Here is a 20404-nt window from a genome sequence, read left to right on the forward strand (position 1 = left end):
GCTCAGCCACGCCCACCTGACTGAAGTGAGAGGAGAGCGCGCGCCGAGCACACACTGTCAGTCAAGTGTCTCCAGAGCAACAGGTAAGCCTCGTCATCTCCTGAAGTTTCTCTCATTTAACTGACGCTTTTACTGTCTAAGCTCTTTATATATATATATATATATATATATATATATATATATATATATATCTTTGCTATATGATCGGTGTCATTCTTTATTATAATACTAATATGAAGAGTATAAACATATGAAACGACAGACAGAAGACACGCACTCAGATATGTAAGTTTCATATTCTTGTTTACATTGAACATTTACATTAAAAGTATGAAGAGAGTTAGAAACCGTATTGATATAAGCTATATTCAGATTAATATAAAGAGAGCATTAGAAAAAAAGTATTAATGTCACAAGAAGTTTTAATTGAAAACGAAACTTGTTTCTTTATATATATATATATATATATATATATATATATATATATATATATATATATATATATATATATATATATATATATATACGTTTTGTTTTCAAGTAAAACTTATATATACTTTTGTATTTTTAATGTTTTTTTATAGAGTTTCTGATTGATCCGTTTGTAGAGAAATCATAACGTGAAACAGCTGAAAACAGTTAAACAGGATAATTTTAATATATAACACCAAAACACTGAATGAATATGAATATATGTTTGAATATGAAATCTGTTTTTGCACCACTGATCTTGCATACATTAATACAGTTGATAATAATGTAGGAACTACATATGAGGCTTAAGGCAGAGTTGTAATGTATTTTATTTCAGATTTTATTTTTTATTTTATTTTTTACAAAGTATTAGATTAATGTAATCTAGGAGCTAGATATGAGGGATTAATGCACGGTTATTGTAATGCCTCATTTATTTCAGTTTTCTTCTTCATATAGTATTACGGATCAGCTATTTCTGAGGCTCATTATTGTGTGAAAAAGATGAACCTGAACCCATCTGAACACAGCATGGATGGCAGCAAAGCCGAGCACTTGCTCCCTTGTTTCCGCAGAAGTGCGTTCGACGAGCCTCTGGCTTCCTACCACAGCGGCTCCATCATATCTCACCTCCTGCGTAAAACCCTTCACAATAAACTGAGCTCCCTGGACAACAGCCTCCTTTACCTGCCCTCCGCAAACACCAGCGGGCTCGATCCCGAGTCCAGCAGCACCGATGGCTTCGCTCAAGAGGAGCAGAGCAGAATGTCCTTCAAAGACGAGGATCTGTCTGTGAGCGAGCACCTCCAAGCCAAACGCGCCCGGGTGGAGAACATCATACGAGGCATGGCTGCTTCACCCAACGCCGACAGAGAAGCGGAGAGCGAGAGCGAAGCCGTCCGCTGCAGAAGAGACCTCCTGAAGGAGAACAAACGCAAGCAGAGGCTCCCGCAACACCAGGAGCCCAGCCAGTCCAACACCAAGACCAGCAAAGACCAGGAGTGCCACAGACTCAAGGAGCAGCTCCAGAGCATGCAGCGGCTCCTGCATCAGCTCCAGGAGAAGATCTCGCACGTGCACGACCAGAGTTACTCGGAGAACGAGGAACGGGAAGACGCGAGGTCAGAGCAGTCGAGTCTGAGGCTGGATGGGGGGTACAAAGACCAAGTCAAAGTAGAAACCGGTGGTTTGGGCTCCGACACGGCGATGGAGAACCTCAAAGAGACTCTGAAATGTGAGCTGACCAGGACTGTGAGCGAAAGCATCGATACGGTCTTCAAGAAGCTCTCCACGACTCTTCTAAACCAGTCATCCCCGTGCCACAGTCCGGACTGCTCGGGAACCGAGAAGCGGATCCCAGAGGATTCCCCTTTGGATCTGTCGGATTCTGAGGAACACGTGAAGAGCAGGCACTGCTTTGAGAGCCACGTCCCGGAGCACCAGACCGAAGCCTTGTCTCTAGTGGTGCGGAAACCGTCCCTGAGCCAGGCTGTGAAGAGACCCCACCCGCTGCACCAGACGCCCTTCCAGATGGGCTACAGCGCTCCTCTGCACGACAGCCAGATCCTGGAGCACCTGCTGAAGTACGGCCCTCACTCCTCCTTCTGTCTGGAGAGGCCCTCGCCGGACTCCATGGAGCGCCCCTGGGAGAGCCTGGCCCTGAGATCCAAGCTGAGCTCGGGGCATCTGGGTCAGCACCAGACGGGTCTGGTGTCGGTGGACGCGCTCTGCCTTCCTCACGTCAAGATGGAGTGTGGAGACCTGCAGAGCATGGCTGAGAGGAGCTCCTTCATGACCCTCAATATATCCTTTGTGTCTAGCATCGCATGCAAAAATGATCATTCTGTCATCGTTTACTCCAAACCTGCAGGACACTTTATTTAATGGCAATTCATCGTTATTAACTAGCTGCTTATTAGAAAGCATCTGTGTCCCTGGAGCACAAAAGCAGTCTGAAGTCTCTGGGGTATATTCTTATACATTCTATAGGACAAAATTATAGATTTTTATTTTATGCCAAAAATCATTAGGATATTAAGTAATGATTATGTTCAATGAAGATATTTTGTAAATTTCCTACTGTAAATAATATATCAAAACTTAATGTTTGATTAGTAATATGCATTGCTAAGAACTTCATTTGAACAACTTTAAAGATGATTTTCTCAATATTTAGATTTTGTTTCTCCCTCAGGTTCCAGATTTTCAAATATTGTCCTCCGAACAAACCACACATCACTGGAGAGATGATTTATTCAGCTTCAGATGATGTAGAAGTCTCAATTTACCCAATTTACCCAATGACTGCTTTAGTGCCCCAGGGTCACAGATGACATTGGTTGTATATTAGTACTCATAAAGCACATATTAATGCCTTATTGTGCATGACCATATTTTAGATCCCTTAATCCACCCCATACCTACACTAATTATTCATAAGCAGTTTATTGAGGCAAAAGTAATAGTTTATAGACAGTTAATAGTAAGAAAAAGTCCCCAAATTATAATGTGTGACCTTTTTTCCTTCTGAGGAACATAGAAGATGCTGTTACGAGAAATATTTCAGTGTTGGTTAGTCTGCACAGTGGAAGTAACGTCTAAGAACATCCTAATACTATCTTAATTAATATCATTACTGTATTAGGGTGAACTGTCCCTTTAAAACCAAAACACCACAAAAAATGTCAAAACCAATTCAACTAATTGAAAGTACAAGAGGAAAGTGGTGTTGCTCAGAGGTCGCTCTTTCATATCTCATCAGAGTTCTTCGACTTTTGAAGTGTGTTTTTTCCCTCAGATATTTATTCTGAAATTCATTAGTAAAAATAAAAATGGTAACACTTTACAGATTATTTAATGCATTAACTAACAATGAACAAACTATTTTAACGTGTTTATTAATATCGGTCAATGCAAGCAAATAGAAATACATGCATTGTTTGTTTGTGTCAGTTCACAGCGATTAATAAATGCTGAAGAAGATTTCTCACTGATCGTTCTCATTTAGTTCACTAATGTTAAGTGTTTCTGTGAAAACAGACACAGATGAGTCAGAGTCGTCGTACAGTGTGATTACAGAGTAATAAACAAGTGTGGAGAGCTCGGATGAGAAGTGTCTGTAATAAACCGTAACAAACACTGTCGAGATCCGAGAGAAACGTCTCTATTGAATCTCCATTCAGTGATTTTTCTCTCCTATAGCTACAGTATCATAAAGATTTGTTCCATGCGAATGTGTTCAGGAGTCAGAGGAAGGCTCTTTATTCTGTGGACTGTGTTCTTTGTTTAGCTTCAGCTGCTATTGAAAAATCCCCCTCTTTGTTTAGTTTTTATTTAATATCTAGTAGTTAACATTGAGATATTGCTGAACACACCAGCAGCTCTGGAGCTCGGCGAACAATCGCTGAATTGAGTGCAGCGCTGAGCAGTTCCACTCACGCAGACTTCAAGGAGAATTTCTGCTTTGATCTCCGTAACCCCAAAGAAAATTGTAGCATCTTCTTTAATCTGGGCACGGTAATGACTTTAAGTCCAGGAAAAGACAAATAAAAAGGAATACAAGGCTTTGATAAGAATTGTTAGGAACAAAAGCCAATTTTCAAAGGCAGAAAAAGCAACAGTTTCTCTTCTGGAAACTCTCTGATTTTGGACTTGAAAAGGTGCGTGATATGTTTCTGCTCTCTGGATGTGATTGGAGTGGATGAGAGAGGTCACTGTTGGTTGTTTGTGAAAAGCAGGCTCTCAGCCGTCATTATACACCATCATCAATGCTCCGAGTGTCGTCTGTGAATGTGATGAAATCACTGCATGCAGAAAGCTTGGCTTTTAAACATCATTAGATTTATATAATACGCTTCGGAAATTATGTGAATTCTGTGGCTCTTCTTGAGGCAGAACGATCGTCTCATTCAAAGCAAAGGGTTAGTAATAGATTGCATAGATGCTGTCAATGTGGAGACGCTTTTCTAGCATTGTTTGCTTGTGAACTCGCAAACTGTGGCTCTGTTTTAAGAAAGAAACTTTGAAAAGAAAGGGCGTAAGCTGATCTCTCCATCCTCGCCTACAGGAGATATATGGAGCAAACTAATTCAAGTCCCAAATCTAATTTGTTGGGCTGTTTTTCTGGGAAGCACATGCCGTCGTGTCTTATTCGACACTGAGCTGTTCATTTAGACTGATGGATTGACCATACTGAAGCTCATTTGTTTGGGGCTGTGTTAATGCTGTTTGATTGTTAAAATGCAGGTGAGCTCTGTGAGTTCATTTATAAATGAAGGGGGAGCCGGCTTTGATCGGCAGATCTTCAAAGAAGGTTTGTGAGGCCTTGACTCTCCTCACATCCAGGAAGGTCTGAGCCCAAACCACCTGAAGAAAGCCAAGCTGATGTTCTTCTACACACGCTACCCCAGCTCCAATCTGCTCAAGAACTTCTTCCCTGATGTCAAGGTCTGTGCTGTTTACCTGATGAATCTCTCATGTTTCTGACACAGGCCTGTTTACTTCAGCTCTTTATATCTGGAGCATTTCTGCCAGCACTAAAGTGATCTTGATAGGACAATCTGTTTAATATGATAAATACTCAAATTTCATTATATAATTCATAGTTATTATTCTTAAATAATATTATTATTTTATTTTATTTATTTGTATTATTATTTATTTATTTATTTATTTGTATTATTATTATTATTATTATTATTATTATTATTATTATTATTATTATTATTATTATTATTATTATCCTAATAAAAAGTTACAGTCAAGAGTCAAACTAAAAATGTTTTTAATGTCTACAGACATTTATTATAATTTTTTTATATGAAATGTAAAAAATAACCTTATTTATTATTTTTCACAAATATATTCTATCCTAATAAACAGTTACGATCTGGGGTCAAATCTGCCTGATTATTTGGATAAATAATATTTGTAAATAATTAAGTATTATTAATGTTATTTAAGAACACTAAATAAGATAATCAGTTATGTTGTGGTAATGGATTGTTTCGGTGTGAATTCAGAAACATGGATTCTGTTGCTTTGGGAAGAATAGGACATATGAACATGTATTTAGACGCTTGAGCGAATATTTCTGAATGTTGGGGTGGCAATTCCTGAATTGCTGGTTTAACCATAGACAAAGTTAAAAGAGGAGTTTCTCAAGTCAGCAAAAGGAGACAAAAGAGGCGGCGGAGAGGAGCACAACCTCCTCTATTCAGCGTTAACCCTTCAGCTCGCCAGCTTTCAGCACACACAATAGCAGAGCGCTGAGCGCAGGACAGACCTACAACAACACACACGTCCTGTGAGTGTGTGACGTGTCCTGATGAGTCCACACAACAGGACAGACCTGAGCGCTCGCCTGTTAGCTCATCATTTTAATACATTAATTATTGCTTCAAATATACCCCAGAGACTGCTTTTGTGCTCCAGGGTCACAAATCTTAAATATGTACTTGCTAAATACCATGAATTATTACATATTATATAATTACTAACCCTAAGCCAAAGCCTTAAGCGCTACATTGTGTAGCATTATGGTTCACTTAGATTCTGTGCGTCTTGCAATAAAATGCACATAAAGAAAGCAGTAAATTTTTGAAAGTGACCTGTTACTAGTAAATGACCTTAGACAGTAAATATCACTAAACCACATCCTAGTGATAATTTGGTGTGAGGAAACTCAGTGTGTGGTTGTGACTGAATTACTGAGCTTGAGAAAACATGTGTAAGTCTGAACATGAATATTACTGATGAAGTCTAGAAGATAAATCATCTTTCTACAAAACTATCTTTTCTAAGTGTATATGAAGCACAGTAAAACTGCTAGACTTTTATATGCAACCAATTCAAATTCAGTTAAAATCACTCAATTGTCCTCTGAGCAACCCCAAATGTTCTTACTGGTGTATTACATGTTTATTTGAGAATGAAGGGGAAATATTATAGATTTGGAAATTCTCTCTGGGTACTCTTTGCCTTACTTTTTACATTTTACATACATTTATTCTAAATACTCTTAAATTTTAATTGGAAAAGTATTTTACTATTAATTTTTTAAATATTAATTTTAATTTAATTTTTTAAAATATTTATAATTAATAATATTTATAAAACTTTAACAAATTAATAATTTATTAACATTTCCATGATTATAGGCCCCTGAAAGTTTTTGTATTTATTATTATTATTATTATTATTGGTGGTGGTGTAAAAATTGGTGGTTAAAATTTAATAAAATTAAAATTCTTTAATATTTAACTGTTAAAATTAAAATGTGGAAGAGAAAGTGTGATATTATTTAAAATAAACCTTTAATTATTGTATTATTATTATTGTTATTCTTACACAAAAAAATGGTGTAGAAAGAATATTAACTCTAAAATTGCTAGAAATTAACACTTTAAACAAATTAAACATTAATTCTTGAAGACTGAAACTGTCTTGTTAAACATACCTCAACAATATTTAAATGTAAATTGATATTTCCTATAGTTTACAGCAAAATAAAGAAATAAGTGACTTAAAACCATTTTTTATCTGCTGAAAATACTAGTGCTCTAATCATTTTGGCCACCACTGTATGTCCCTACAACAGTGTAGCATAAAGTAGAGAGCGATACAAATCCATGATGTTTCAAATAAGGCAGAAAACAATCTCCCAGTGAATCAGGATGACTGCAGAAGACAAATGTGGAGGTCTGTGAACGCTGGTCTCCTGTGAGACCCCTGAGATCTGAGAGTCACAGCACACAAAGCCTGGGATAATCCCAGTGTCCGATCCCATTCCCGTCAGCCGAAGTCACTCAGAAGGACGTCTCGCGCTCTGCTGTTTCTCACACTCTGCGTGAAGAAGCGTCTTTGATCCCCTGGGCAGGTGTTAGCTCGTTCTGCCCCTGTGTTATCGGATGAGCAGTTATAATAACAGCGCTGATGGGAAGACAGAGTTTCGTCTGCTGTTTGGATAGATGTGATTCTAAGAGCAAGACATCGACTGGGAAACACTACAGCTGATTAAACAGACATGTGTTGCTGAAAATGGTTTAGAAAGCAAATGATTTACACCATCATTGCCAGAATAAGAACAATACAAATCGACTTCTTTACTTTTTTAGCTCCACTAGGTTGTTTCTGCACCAGAGACTGATTACTCAGTTATGAGCTTCAACCCACAGTGAACCAGAATGTATTCAGACACCTTCAACATTGTTCACATTACATCACAGTTTATTAGTTCTAGTTCAGAAAATGGTAATAAAATGTGACGAGAACTCAAGAGCTGAACTGTGTCAGAACAGATTAATCTTGATAATGTCAGGTAACTTTGATAGAAAGCTTTCTTATGGATTCGGTAGAATAGCTGTCAGCTGTTAAATTTAATTACAGAATTAGATAAAACCAATGTAGCTCAACCATTTACCAAGCAATGCTTCACTTTGTCCAGTCTGTGGTGTAAAAGATCGCATTAGCAATTCAAGATAAAACACTGTATGATGTTGTTTTTAGGATTAATATGTCACTCAGTTTACTTTATTTGCTATCCTCAATTACATAAATTAACTATAGTGTCCTGCACCAACTATTAAAAAAATCTGGTGTCTGAATAATTGTTGGTTTGACTGTATGAATCAACATATGGATGGTGTTTGTGTTGTTCTTTGACATGAACATTCATCTGTTTTCAGTTCAATCGCTGCATCACGTCTCAGCTGATCAAGTGGTTCAGTAACTTCAGAGAGTTCTACTACATCCAGATGGAGAAGTTCGCTCGCCAGGCCATCGTAGACGGCGTGAATGATGTCAAAGACATATCTGTCACCAGAGAGTCCGAGCTCTTCCGCTCCCTCAACATGCACTACAACAAAGCCAACGACTTCCAGGTACTTACACCTCTACACCAGTCGCCATGTCGCACAGCAAATACCTACATATTAATAATAGAATAACTCATGTGTGCTAGAACTAAGCAGGTCAAAATCTGAATATACTGCCTTGACTTTCTGTGGAGTAGATGTCAACATGGTGAGAGAAATACAGTCTTGGCATGATCAAATGAGCTGAATTAATAAAATAGTCTAGTACTAGTAAAGTTCAGACAGCATTTGTTATATCATGTTGATTATTATTTTTATTCTTCAAGGTTACAACTGAGTTTAGGTTTTAAAAAAGCACATATTTATTATTTAAAAATGAATTATTCTGTTATAACCTGTGCTTAAAGCTGTTTAAATCCTCATTTTCATGGTTATTTCAGGGTTTACGGCATTGAGTAGTCATATAGTAGTAAAACTGGATATAACTTTACAGAAATGTTTTTCAAATTATTATCACACTAAAAGAGTATATACTTTGTGCATTTTATGGCCATTCTACTGAAATATTGACTATCTATCCTTCTTTCTGATGTGGAAGTAAGCCGTTTCTGTAAATGTGCAAGACATCTGGTTCATTAGCTGCTGTATGGAAATAATGAGAAGAATAACAACGCTCAGTAAACAGTAAAACTGTTTGCACAATAAACCAGTGTTCATAATTAAGATAATACATTGTACTGATATGGCAAGACAAATCAATTTTCAAAATAAAGCAGCTAAACAAGCTGTTTTTCACAGGTAAAAATAGCTGGAAGCAGAAGCCAGGACCATAAAATTTACAAATGGTCACAAAAAAGCTGGATATTGATGTCTACATATTTGCTTCTTTTACTGTAATTGCTAATACCCCATTGTAAACAGATTTTTGCTTGTTTTTTTTTTTTTTTTTTAAGAATGCATGAGCCAAAATTAATTCAGTGTAGTAATCATTATGAACCATGAATGCTGTCGACTGAGCTTAACTCGCACTGAACCTGGTTGCTTAAATGAACATGCAAAAGTCATGAATGCTGATCTGCATCATGTCATGCTGGTGTGTTGGTGATCCCAGCAAGGCTTCTCAACCAGCTTCACATTATGGTGAATTTTAGCTGGTAATCTGGCATAAACCAGCCTGGACAGACCAGCTGTCCTCGCTCTGACCTGTGTGTGGAGCCGCACCTGTAGCTGTCCGGCCGTAGACCCCATTATCCCAGAGTCCGGCGCTGCTGCATCAAACTGTGGGAAGAGGAAGCTGCAGCATCTGCTAAAACAACTTGAGATTACGGCCAGGCCATGCCTGACTGCCGTTTGGATTGCTACTGATGCGAAAGAAGCCAGAAATCCCAAGAGTGACGGGCCGGCCGATGGGAACCAGCGGAGACAGTTGTCTTTACCTCAGCACCAAGACATTCCTTTCCCAGGGCTCGCTTTTGTGTCTGGAGATGCACGAGAGACAAACGTGTCAACAGTGAGCGGAGCTACTCTTGGGGAAATAATGCCAGCGGATAGATCCACTCTCACACCCAAGCCGGGTCCTTCAAAGGGTGTGAAGCGCTGCCTGAATTCCTGCGATGGGAACCGGGTTCTTTCATGCATTTTCCGAGCAGTTAAGTTCGAAGCAACAGGCTGCAAAAAAATCAAAGCGTCCATCCACAGTACTCTCCTAATGATTCTGACACTGTATTTGCTTTATTGCCACTGAACAAAGAAGCGTTGCACTTTAAAATGAGAGCATTAAAGATGCTGTGTTGAGATCAAGGGCCTGACAATGTTGACTCGGGCAGTAAGTGTGCGTGATTCTTCACATCGCTGTACTCGATCAGCCGTTGGAAGGAAATGCACAGATCTCAGTGTGAGAGTGTTGTTCAATTAAATTCAAATCAATTCAAGTTTATTTGTATAACGCTTTCCATGATACCAATCATTGCAAAGCAGCTTTACAGAAAATATTCATATTTCTACATTGTATTTAGGAATAGGTTATTAGTGGTGACTATGGCAGAAATTTAAAGTAAGAATCATGCAGTTAGTTACAAATGACACATAATCAAAAAGACGGTGAACACTATTAAGTGCAATGAATTTATGGTGTAAGTAATGATAATTTGTAACTGATACGTAACTTAATAGGTAGCCAGTGCAGAGACTGTAAAATTGGGGTAATATGATCATATTTTCTTGACCTCGTAAGGACTCTAGCTGCTGCATTTTGGACTACCTGTAGCTTGTTTATTGACGAAGCAGGACAACCACCTAGAAGTGCATTACAATAGTCCAGTCTAGAGGTCATGAATGCATGAACTAGCTTTTCTGCATCAGAAACAGATAACATGTTTCGTAGCTTGGCAATGTTTCTAAGATGGAAGAATGCAGTTTATGTAACATGAGAAATTTTATGAGAAGTTGCTGGCTAATATAACACCCAGATTTTTGACTGTAGAGGAAGTAACAGTACATCCGTCTAGTTGCACAGAGATTCTGTGTACTGTTTTTTTTTTTTGGTCCAATAATTAGTATCTCTGTCTTATCTGAATTTAATAGGAGAAGATTATTGGTCATCCAATCTTCTACATTTTAACACACTCTGTTATCTTAGATAATAGTTTAATCTGTTTTTTTGATATATATATATATATATATATATATATATATATATATATATATATATATATATATATATATATATATATATATATATATATATATATATAGTTGAGTATCATCAGCATAACAGTGGAAACTAATCCCATATTTTCTAATAATATTACCAAGGGGAAACATGTATACTGAAAGTAGCAGAGGGCCTAGGGCAGATCCTTGCAGCACTCAATATTTTACTGGTGATAATTGAGGTGATTCCCCATTTAAATAAACAAAGTGGTAGTTATCGCACATATAGGATCTATTCCATCTCAAAGCCTGCCCTTGAATACCGGTATAGTTTTGTAATCGATCTATGAGTATGTCATGATCTGTAGTGTTAAATGCTGCACTAATCATTAGGTAAAACTAGCGATGAGATGTAGCCTTGATCTGACGCAAGAAGCAAGTTTTTTTTTAATTTTAAAAAGTGCCATTTATTTGCTATGCTATAAATGCTATGGTCAGACTTAACCTAAAGATAACAACAAGTTAATAATATTGAGAAGTGTTGTTAGGTGGTTTCTGAGTTATTGTGTTCTGGGTGGTTGTTTAGTGGTTGCTAGGGCATTATAGGTTACCTGGGTGATTGCTAATGCACAGTTAGGTGGTTTCTAAACTATTGTGTTCTGGGTGGTTGTTAAAGCATTTTAGGTTGTTGCTAGGGTTTTCTTGGTGGTTGCTAGGTGCTTGCGTGCTGTTGTTCGGTGGTTGCTAAGGCATTCTGGGTGGCTGTTAGGTGGTTGCTAGGGTATTCTGGGTTGTTGTTAGGTGATTGCTGTTTTCTGGTAAAAATGGTGTGTCTAATCACTTAGTACAGTATCGGCAGACTCTCATTAACATGCATGATCTGAGGAATCACTCATATCTGGAGCTCAAACGCTGCACTTACACACTCGCTGATAGGGATTTCATCACATCACTATAAACACTAGTACTTGTGAGGATTAACTAACAGCACTAATTATGGCTGTGTGTGGTGTTTCAGTCATTGATATGTGTTGTTAATGTCCGTCAGGTTCCAGACAGGTTCCTGGAGGTTGCTGAAGTCACTCTTCAGGAGTTCTTTAGTGCCATTTCCCTCTCCAAAGACTCGGACCCGTCCTGGAAGAAAGCCATCTACAAAGTCATCTGCAAACTGGACAGCGATGTTCCTGAGGATTTCAAATCAACTTCCTACCTGTAAACAGAGAGCACCACCTACAGGACGCTTCATGTGTGGACACATGCTGTTTATTTATCGTAAGCATCAATCATAAATGTTCCTTTTTATAAGTCAATTGTCAGGTTTAGATGAAAAATAAAAAAAATATTTTGCTGTTGACTGAAATGTGTGTGTACGCCAGTAAGTTTGTTTCATGTTGTCTTTGGAATAGGCTTGTTTATTAATAGTTTGGATTTGGGGTTTTAATGTAATATATTTTGATTTCATAATGCCACTGTAGACAAAAGTGTGCTGTGTTTTTTGTTCAGATGTTCCAAGTTATGAAAAGCAGTTATGATTTGTGTTTTAATGTGGATTTGACTGTTGCGTTAAATCACTGCGTTTCAGATGTGGAGTGTCTCATGAAACATCTGTAATAATGATCTTAAAAAGGTGTAAATAAGTATAATTTAGCTGTATATTAAGTGAAATGTTGACTTTTACAGATAAAAAAACATTATATTGCATGTAAAAGCAGTTCCCTCACATTTTGACAATATACTTATTTATCATGTACATTAGTTTGCATACTATTGTTTATCATTATATCTAGCAGTGTGTGGTTTTCCATTTCATAATAAAATATTCATATTGTAGCAGTTTTATATTGTATGTTTTTATGGTTCAGATATTATACTTTCTTTAAATATAATTAAATAATCTACAAAAAAATAAATAAAATAAAATAAAATTCTGCCATTATTTCTTATCACAATCCAAATCTGCATGCTGTTTTTCCATGCAAGAATTCTACAAATGTAGCAAAAATAACTTTAAAATGATTCAGATAATAAAAATGGTTCAACATTCACAGTACATGCACCCTAATAGTCTTTTAATAATAGAATCGACCACTCACTCAAACTGAAAAAATCGTAATGTAAAATGCCTTTAATGATCTAGTTGAGCTTGATCCAAACCAAATTTCAATCAGAATGAAATGGGTGTTGTAGATATTAAAAAGAAAAACATTTTAAGCATATAAACCTTTGAATCTGACTGCTTCATTGATCATTTTCAAACATACACTGTGCACATACAAAGTGTAGAAATAGAAAGCCTTTTCTGATATTCTGATGTGTATTTTCTGATATTTTAGATGTCAACAAGACATCAGTATACTCAACAAGACTCAACATATGTAAAGCACATGTAAACTATTTGAATTGGGTTGCAAGGTTTAGGGCAGATCTAAACAGTGATTTCAAAATCTGCAATTGGACTGGATTCATTCCAACTGAGTAAAATAAGTTCATGTTAACACAGCCATTGTAGTGAGTGTGTTTTAGAGCTGGACAGTCATGGTCACTCTGGCTGAATGAGAAAGAGCTGCATGAAGATTCTGTCCTTTACACATCACACAGCAGCATGTGTGTTTGGCACAATGACACGTTTCCATGTTTGGATGAACTAGACTTCCTTTACCCTTGTTTTCCCGGTATGCTAACTGGAAGCCCCCATGTAAGTGTGCAAAGCTCCACTGAAAACATCTTTTTCCGATTCCAGGCCACTAAGGTGAAACTAATCCATGAAATAAAGGCCGGACAGGAAAGTATGCTGCTCACATTGTTTCCTGTTTCCAATTCAAGGTACATTTCTAAGGCCGCATTCATTGGGAGGGACACGCAAGCTCTCGCACTGGCCGTGTCTTAAAAACAACAACAACGCATTCTCTCCTCATGAGTAATGTGCACCATGACCTCATAGCAGAGATCTGCAACCACTGCAGAATTTTAGCCACGCAGCTGCTCTTCCTCAGTCAACTGATCACTGTTGCCCAATGCTGTCTGTGTCTGCATCTTGCTGGTTCTGGAGCAACAAACTGCATACACTATCTGTTATTTAGATTTGAGGTGTTCTAGCAATAAACTATGGAAGAATTAATTTTGAAATATAATATGCAAAATGGCAATGCATTTCTGTATTTAAATGTACACTATCCCATATGTGCAATGTTTAGCACAAAATGAAAAAGAAATTAAAAAGTAACACTTGCCATTTCCTACACTAGTTTTAATATGTATATTAAATCCACAATATGTAATTTTTTTGACACTAGAGGGTGCATATTTAAAATAAACAAAGACCTGGTAGAGTAGTTTGATGACGCCATGACTGAGTGTGTAATCAGTGTTGTCTTCATCCCCACAGCCGATGCAATCCGACTGGAATCATGTTCATGGATGAGCTACTGATTTATTAACGTAATAGAATGAAGCAGGTTGAGGCTGAAAGCCTTTGAAGCGAAATGAGGCCGCAGAATGAGTATGACTAGTGTGGCCATTCATGCCATTTTTCGCAGGACACATCCTGGCCAGGAATTTTATATCTCCAAAAATATCCACATTTTGGCATTGTTTGCACTGCACAGACCAATGGCTTCTTGTGCTTTTGAATCGCTTTCACGTTACTTTGATGTCATTCACCAATCAGGCTGCTCAGTGCTGCTTTCCAGTCCAACAATAAAATGTACGCGTATTTGCATCGCTTTGACCGTTCTTTATAAATACCACCTTCTCTCGCACCACGATTGGTCTATTTACGTACAATGTCTGCAGGTTATTGGTCAAGTGATCATTACCGTCATTAAGTATGTAAACAGGAAACCAAAGCCAAAACCTGGGTGTTTTAGGCAATATAGAAATCCTGGCCAGGACGTGTCCTGCGAAAATGGCACGAATGGCCACCCTAATGTGACACATGGTTTGAAAGCAGCAGAGCTTTTATTATGCCACAGTTGACTGCCTCCGCTCCTTCTGGTCAGGTGTATGTGATGAAAAGCAGCACTGTTGTATCATACTAGATACATTTGAGAATTCTGTTATAATGCTACTCTGTGCGGTCGTCACCGGTCTATTAAAACATACAACGTATTAAAGAGTCTTTGGTGTTTCCATATGTTTTCTACAAAACAAAACCAGAAATCGAGGGGTTATGATGTCATTGGCAGGTGACACAATGACACTATGGACACATTCCTTGTCACTAGTTACAATTGCTTATTTCTCTGGATTTAAACATTCTTCAAAACATTTGGGATAATATAAGTACACAAGTCAGCAAAATATATAACACTGTTCGAGTGGTTTTTGGATAACGTCTTCTTACATATGGTAACCCACGTTCCCTGAAGGAGGGAACGGAGAGATCACATTGGTGACTGATGAATTGGGATTTCGCTTAAATAGACCAGTCTACTTTGAGTATAAACTAATGCATACTAGGTTTTCACTGAGGAACCGAGCCAGGTGACCCGGTCGTTCAGCGGTGGTACAGCAGCTGTGGTGACGGGACGTGATGTATCCATTCTCTCCTTTAGGGAACAAGGGTTACCATAGGTAACTGAGATGTTATTGGGATACCCTACCAAATGCCATGGATGCTGCACCTTCCAGTGCCCTGTGAAAGTACTTCCGTTCACCATTGTCGAAGCACTACCCACTCAGTGAGATTGAATAACACTGGGAAAACATACCCATTCCTCTTGGAACAGGGACGCCGCGGGAGCTCCATTCTTCCTGAAGGAGGTCTTGGGAGCAAATACACATAGGAACATCCGTTTAGGTGCATATGGAAAACTGGAGGTCATTGAAACCCTCTTGGAAAATGGCAGAAGTCTGCCAGGGAAACACAGGCTCTAAGGCTATACCGTGGAATTTACACATATGGAATCCACTTAGGTCTCTCAATGGAACCCAGCCTTCTACCGGTTCATCGAGTGAAGACCTGGCACCGGAAGCTCTGCCAAATCTTGCTGCCGAGGGGACAGAGGAGCTCGACAGGGTCTAGGATATGGACTATTTGGAGTGGTTTTAGCGGGCCTCTCAGTGCCAGTACCCGTTTGAGGTGAGAACACAGGAGGATACCGGTTCCACACAAAGGCTATAGAATCTAGCAAACATGTTGTAGGTCACTGAGCCTGCAGCTCGACAAACATCTGTCAGCAAAGCTTCATGAGCCAGCACCAAGGAAGATGCAACACTTCTTGCAAAGTGAGCTTGTAACCTGAGTGGGCAGGGCAAACCCTGTCCCCTTATAAGCCAAGGTGATGGCATCCACAATCCAGTGGGCCAACCTTGGCTTAGAGATGGCATTCCCCTTCTGCCATCATAACAGACAATGAGCTGGTCTGATGTCGTAAAGATTTGTGTCCAATCTACGTAGCATCTCAAGGCTTGGACAGGACAGAGCAAAGCTAGGACTGGGTCTGCCTCCTCCGGGGGCAGTGCTTGCAGGTTCACCACCTGATCCCTGAAGGGAGTAGTGTGAACCTTGGGCACATAGCCGGGCCGGGGCCACAGGATTACCTGGGGGTCAGACTGCCCAAACTCTAGGCATGGATCGTCGACCGAAAAATGCGTGCAGGTCCCCTACCCTCTTGATGGAGGCCAGTGCAAGTAGGAGCAGAGTTTTCAATTAAATACATTTTAGCTTGACTGAGCAAAGGCTCAAATGGCCCTGCTTCAGAGATTTAATTACTAGAGACAGGTCCCAAGAGGATATGGAGGGGAACCGGGAAAGACTTAACCTCTTGGCCCCTCTAAGGAACCTGATGACTGGGTCATGCTTACCCATTGTCTACCTTTCTACTGGGTAATGGTACGCAGCAATAGCAGCAACCTGGAATTTGAGTGTGGAGGGAGACAGCCTTCACTCCACCCTGCTGCTGGAAAGGAAAGCATGACCCTGATTGGGCATCTCCATGGGACTTCTTGACGAGAAGAACACCACTCAACGAACAGGTTCCACTTCAAGGCATAAGCGTTAGGGACCAGACATGAAGTTTCCAGAGATCTGGATATGGGAGGAATCCATCAGGGAGGGGCTGTGGGAAGGAGCACTAGTTTGGGGAATCAGGAGCGAGTGGCCCAATATGGCACCACAAGAAAGACCTGCTCCTTGTCCTCCCTGACAATGCACAGTGTCTGTGTGAGAAGGCTCACTGGGGTAAACGAATACTTGCGCAGGCCACACGGCCAGCTGTGTGCCAGTGCGTCCGTGCCAAGCGTTCCCTCAGACAGGTAGTAGAACAACTGTCAGTTACTAACTGACTTAGAGGTCTCTGGAGAAGCAAACATGTGTAGTTGAGCAGCTCCAAAACGTCTCCAAATCAGCTGGACTGTCCAGGGATGGAATCACCACTCTCCCGGGAGCATAGCTCAAGACAGCTCATCAGCCGTACTGTTGAGCAGGCCCGGGATATGAATGGCATGAAGTGACCGCAGAACGAAATGCGACGGGAGTGCAGAACACCTTGCCAGTTTATGTACGCAACGGTCCCTGTGTTGTCCGTTCAGACCAACATGTGCTTGCCTTGCCTAAGCACTCTTTGAGATGCTCCAAGGCAAGGCATACTGCTAACAACTCCAGGCAATTGATATGCCAGTGCAGATGGGGGCCCGTCCATACCCCAGACACTTGCATGCCTGTTGTACGTTGCCCCCCAGCCAGTAGTGGAGGCTTCTATGTAAATCATAGCATGTCTGGAGACCTATTCCAGGGGCACTCCTGCCCAGAGGAATGTAGGATCTGACCATGGGGTGAAGGTTTGGTGACAGGACAGTGTAACTTGGACCCTGTGAGTGCCACAATTCCACGCCCATCTCTGGACTCTGCCTTGAAGCCAGTGTTAAAAGTGTCTCATATGCAATAGCTCTAGCATTGTAAGTGTTGAACGAATTCAAGCAGGTCAGCACCGACCTCGCATGTTCCTTTGTGAGGCATGCTGTCTGTTCAACCGAATATAACTCCACACTGAGAAAAGAGATCCTCTCTTCTGAGAAAGTTTGCTCTTTTCCCAGCTTACCTGAAGACTAGATGAAGTGAACAGGATGAAGTGCCAGAGCACTAGGTCTCTCTGTTCACACAACTGACCCCAAGACTGTGCTAGTATAAGCCAATTGTTGAGATAGTTGAGGATGCAAAATTCCTGCTCTCTGAGGGGAGCAAGAGCCACCTCTCTGACTTTTGTGAAGAAACGGGGAGACAGGGACAGCCCGAAGGGAAGATCCTTGCACTGATATGCTCGTCCTTCAGTGCAAGTGGGACCAGCAGAACACAGGGACCCAACTCAGGCATCTTGTGCTTGTGGGAGGACCGGAGAGGTGTCTGAGTGTGTGGTGCAACACTTACCTGGTTCCACAGGTTGACAGAAGGTGCGTGAGTAGAGCCTTTGTTGACACCTTCGAACCACCCACACACATCTGTCAGACACTAGGTGGTGCTTTATTACGAACTTTTGCATTTTAGTTCAGACCTATGCAACCATAAGGGCTAGAATCACAATTACGCTTTCCTCTGAACACTGCAAGAATTCTTTTTTTTTCCCACTGGAATATTTTTAATCCATTTTAATGAAGCAAATTCACAAACAAACAAACTGAAAAAAAAAAAATTTTTTCAACCTCCATATAGGCTTCTTGGTTCAACTGGCATGAAACATCACACACATCGTCCCAAGAACCTGATGACAAACATTTTTCCAAGGAATTGTTATTTAGGGAAGTGTTGTGAAAAAAAAAACAACAAAAAAAATAAAAATAAAAAACAAGCCAGTGATTCAGTTTGGCCAATATCTGCTCAATGCAACATAAAACAAACAAAAACAGACAATTCTAAGGATGCATGCCAAGTTGCATCAAAATGCAACAAAACAATCTCTCAAAATTGCAAACCAAGCCATAAAATGTACAAATGGTACAAATGGAAAACAGCACATTCTGAAAAACAAAAACTAAATTTCTCACATTTTCTGATGCTAACACATTTAATTATATAGTCCTTATCCAATAAACAATAATAATGTTTATTAAAAAAAACACAATGGTCAAGTACTAAAGCAGACATGTTTTTGTGTGTGTGTGTGTGTGTGTGTGTGTGTGTCTGTAGAAACACTACCAAAAACAAAGTGGAGTCAAATCAGTGTGACAACTAGCCCTGGTCTATATGAAATGTATGTGTACATTCAGAAGAACCCAATATGGTAATGTTTTATTCATACTGGCAGTGGAACATATTAAACTGGAAACCCTGCAAGGGAATCGAGCAGCAATTACTTCACAAATGATAAAATTAAAGAAATTAAAACATTAGTTTTAATTGGTTTGCGAGGAAGAGTACAAAACACAAACATGGTAATTATTTAAGCGGCATTCTCTTCCAATTAGATCAATCTACTACACATTAATTGATTTGTGCTTCCAATTAAAATGAACACAGTTGTGTCGAGGTCTCTCACATTAATTTATTGAGTTTGTGAACTTCAAGACGTTTGTCTGATGAGTTCAGCAGGCATTCTCGTTCTCATTAACAACAAAGAAGATCTGCCAAGTTAATAACTGAGCACAGTACAATTATGGATTTCTAGACATCAAATATTTATTTAATTTGCACATAAAGAACTACATGAGTTGCATCAAGGTCTGGTTCTGAGTTAATAAACTTAAGGTAAACCCATAAAAAAAAAAATATATTCATTAGGCCTACTGAAATGAAGTAAACCTTAAGTGGACTCATTTTCATTTAGTTTAATTGATGCACTTCACTAAAACTGACAGAAAATAAAAATAAAAATTATTACTTATAAACTGTATTGATATATACATAAAACAACTAATAAAAGTGACAAAAAAGACCAAAACTTTTATATATAGTATCTCAATTATACTAAACACTTTATTTTTTGGCAGCAAATCTAGAGGGAGATATTCAACTGGATATTTAACAACTGAATTTCACTGAACTGCACAGGAGACATGAAATCAGAGGAAAACGAGATGTATGTGTCTAAACCAAGAGGGTTCAAAGGTTATACTGTAAATGAAGAAAAAAATCGATTCTGCCTATCAAGAACCGCATGATCCTCTGATGTTACACATCACACAAACAGAACAGCGCCATCGTGTGGATCACACACATACAACCAATACGGAGTTAAGAAAGAAAGATAGAAAAAAAATATACATTTTTTTTTGCACATTCTACTTTTTTAAAAATATGCTTGGGTTATGATTTGAGTACACATTTCTATAAATGCATTTATCAAACGTTCAGAAATCCTGTCAATCTGATCAAGCCAAGGGTTATTGATCAGACTTCACAATAAAACAAGCAGGATGGTGATGAAGAGCTGCTGGAAAGTCTGTCATCGCTAAGTCAGCATATATATTATAAATATATATTTGCTAGCATACATTTATGTGAATACATTACAATATAATATAAAATATAA

General features: G+C 39.0%; 1 protein-coding gene across 2 annotated transcripts; it reads left to right on the plus strand.

The window, feature by feature from the left end:
- Positions 1-5: 5 nt before the first annotated feature.
- On the plus strand, positions 6-12770 carry LOC113116934 (prospero homeobox protein 1). Of its 2 annotated transcripts, XM_026285239.1 has the most exons (5): positions 6-83; positions 934-2275; positions 4811-4920; positions 8160-8354; positions 11989-12770. In XM_026285239.1, exons 2-5 carry the CDS (start codon positions 979-981, stop codon positions 12154-12156), a joined length of 1770 nt encoding a protein of 589 aa, XP_026141024.1. In that variant the 5' UTR covers positions 6-83; positions 934-978; the 3' UTR covers positions 12157-12770. The 2 variants fall into 2 exon arrangements, with proteins under 2 accessions (XP_026141024.1, XP_026141023.1); XM_026285238.1 differs by lacking the exon at positions 6-83 and having other exon boundaries at positions 877-2277; positions 4813-4920.
- Positions 12771-20404: the final 7634 nt, after the last annotated feature.

This window comes from Carassius auratus, chromosome 17 (genome assembly GCF_003368295.1).
Source record: "Carassius auratus strain Wakin chromosome 17, ASM336829v1, whole genome shotgun sequence".
Lineage (NCBI taxonomy): Eukaryota > Metazoa > Chordata > Actinopteri > Cypriniformes > Cyprinidae > Carassius > Carassius auratus.

What these genes read in the sequence shown, in the direction of transcription:
- LOC113116934 (XM_026285239.1), top strand. Translation starts at nt 979, where the DNA reads ATGAACCTGAACCCATCTGAACACAGCATGGATGGCAGCAAAGCCGAG. An exon ending in GAGCTCCTTCATGACCCTCA is followed by an intron (nt 2,276 to 4,810) that starts ATATATCCTTTG and finishes TTGACTCTCCTC; the next exon opens with ACATCCAGGAAGGTCTGAGC. An exon ending in ACTTCTTCCCTGATGTCAAG is followed by an intron (nt 4,921 to 8,159) that starts GTCTGTGCTGTT and finishes ATCTGTTTTCAG; the next exon opens with TTCAATCGCTGCATCACGTC.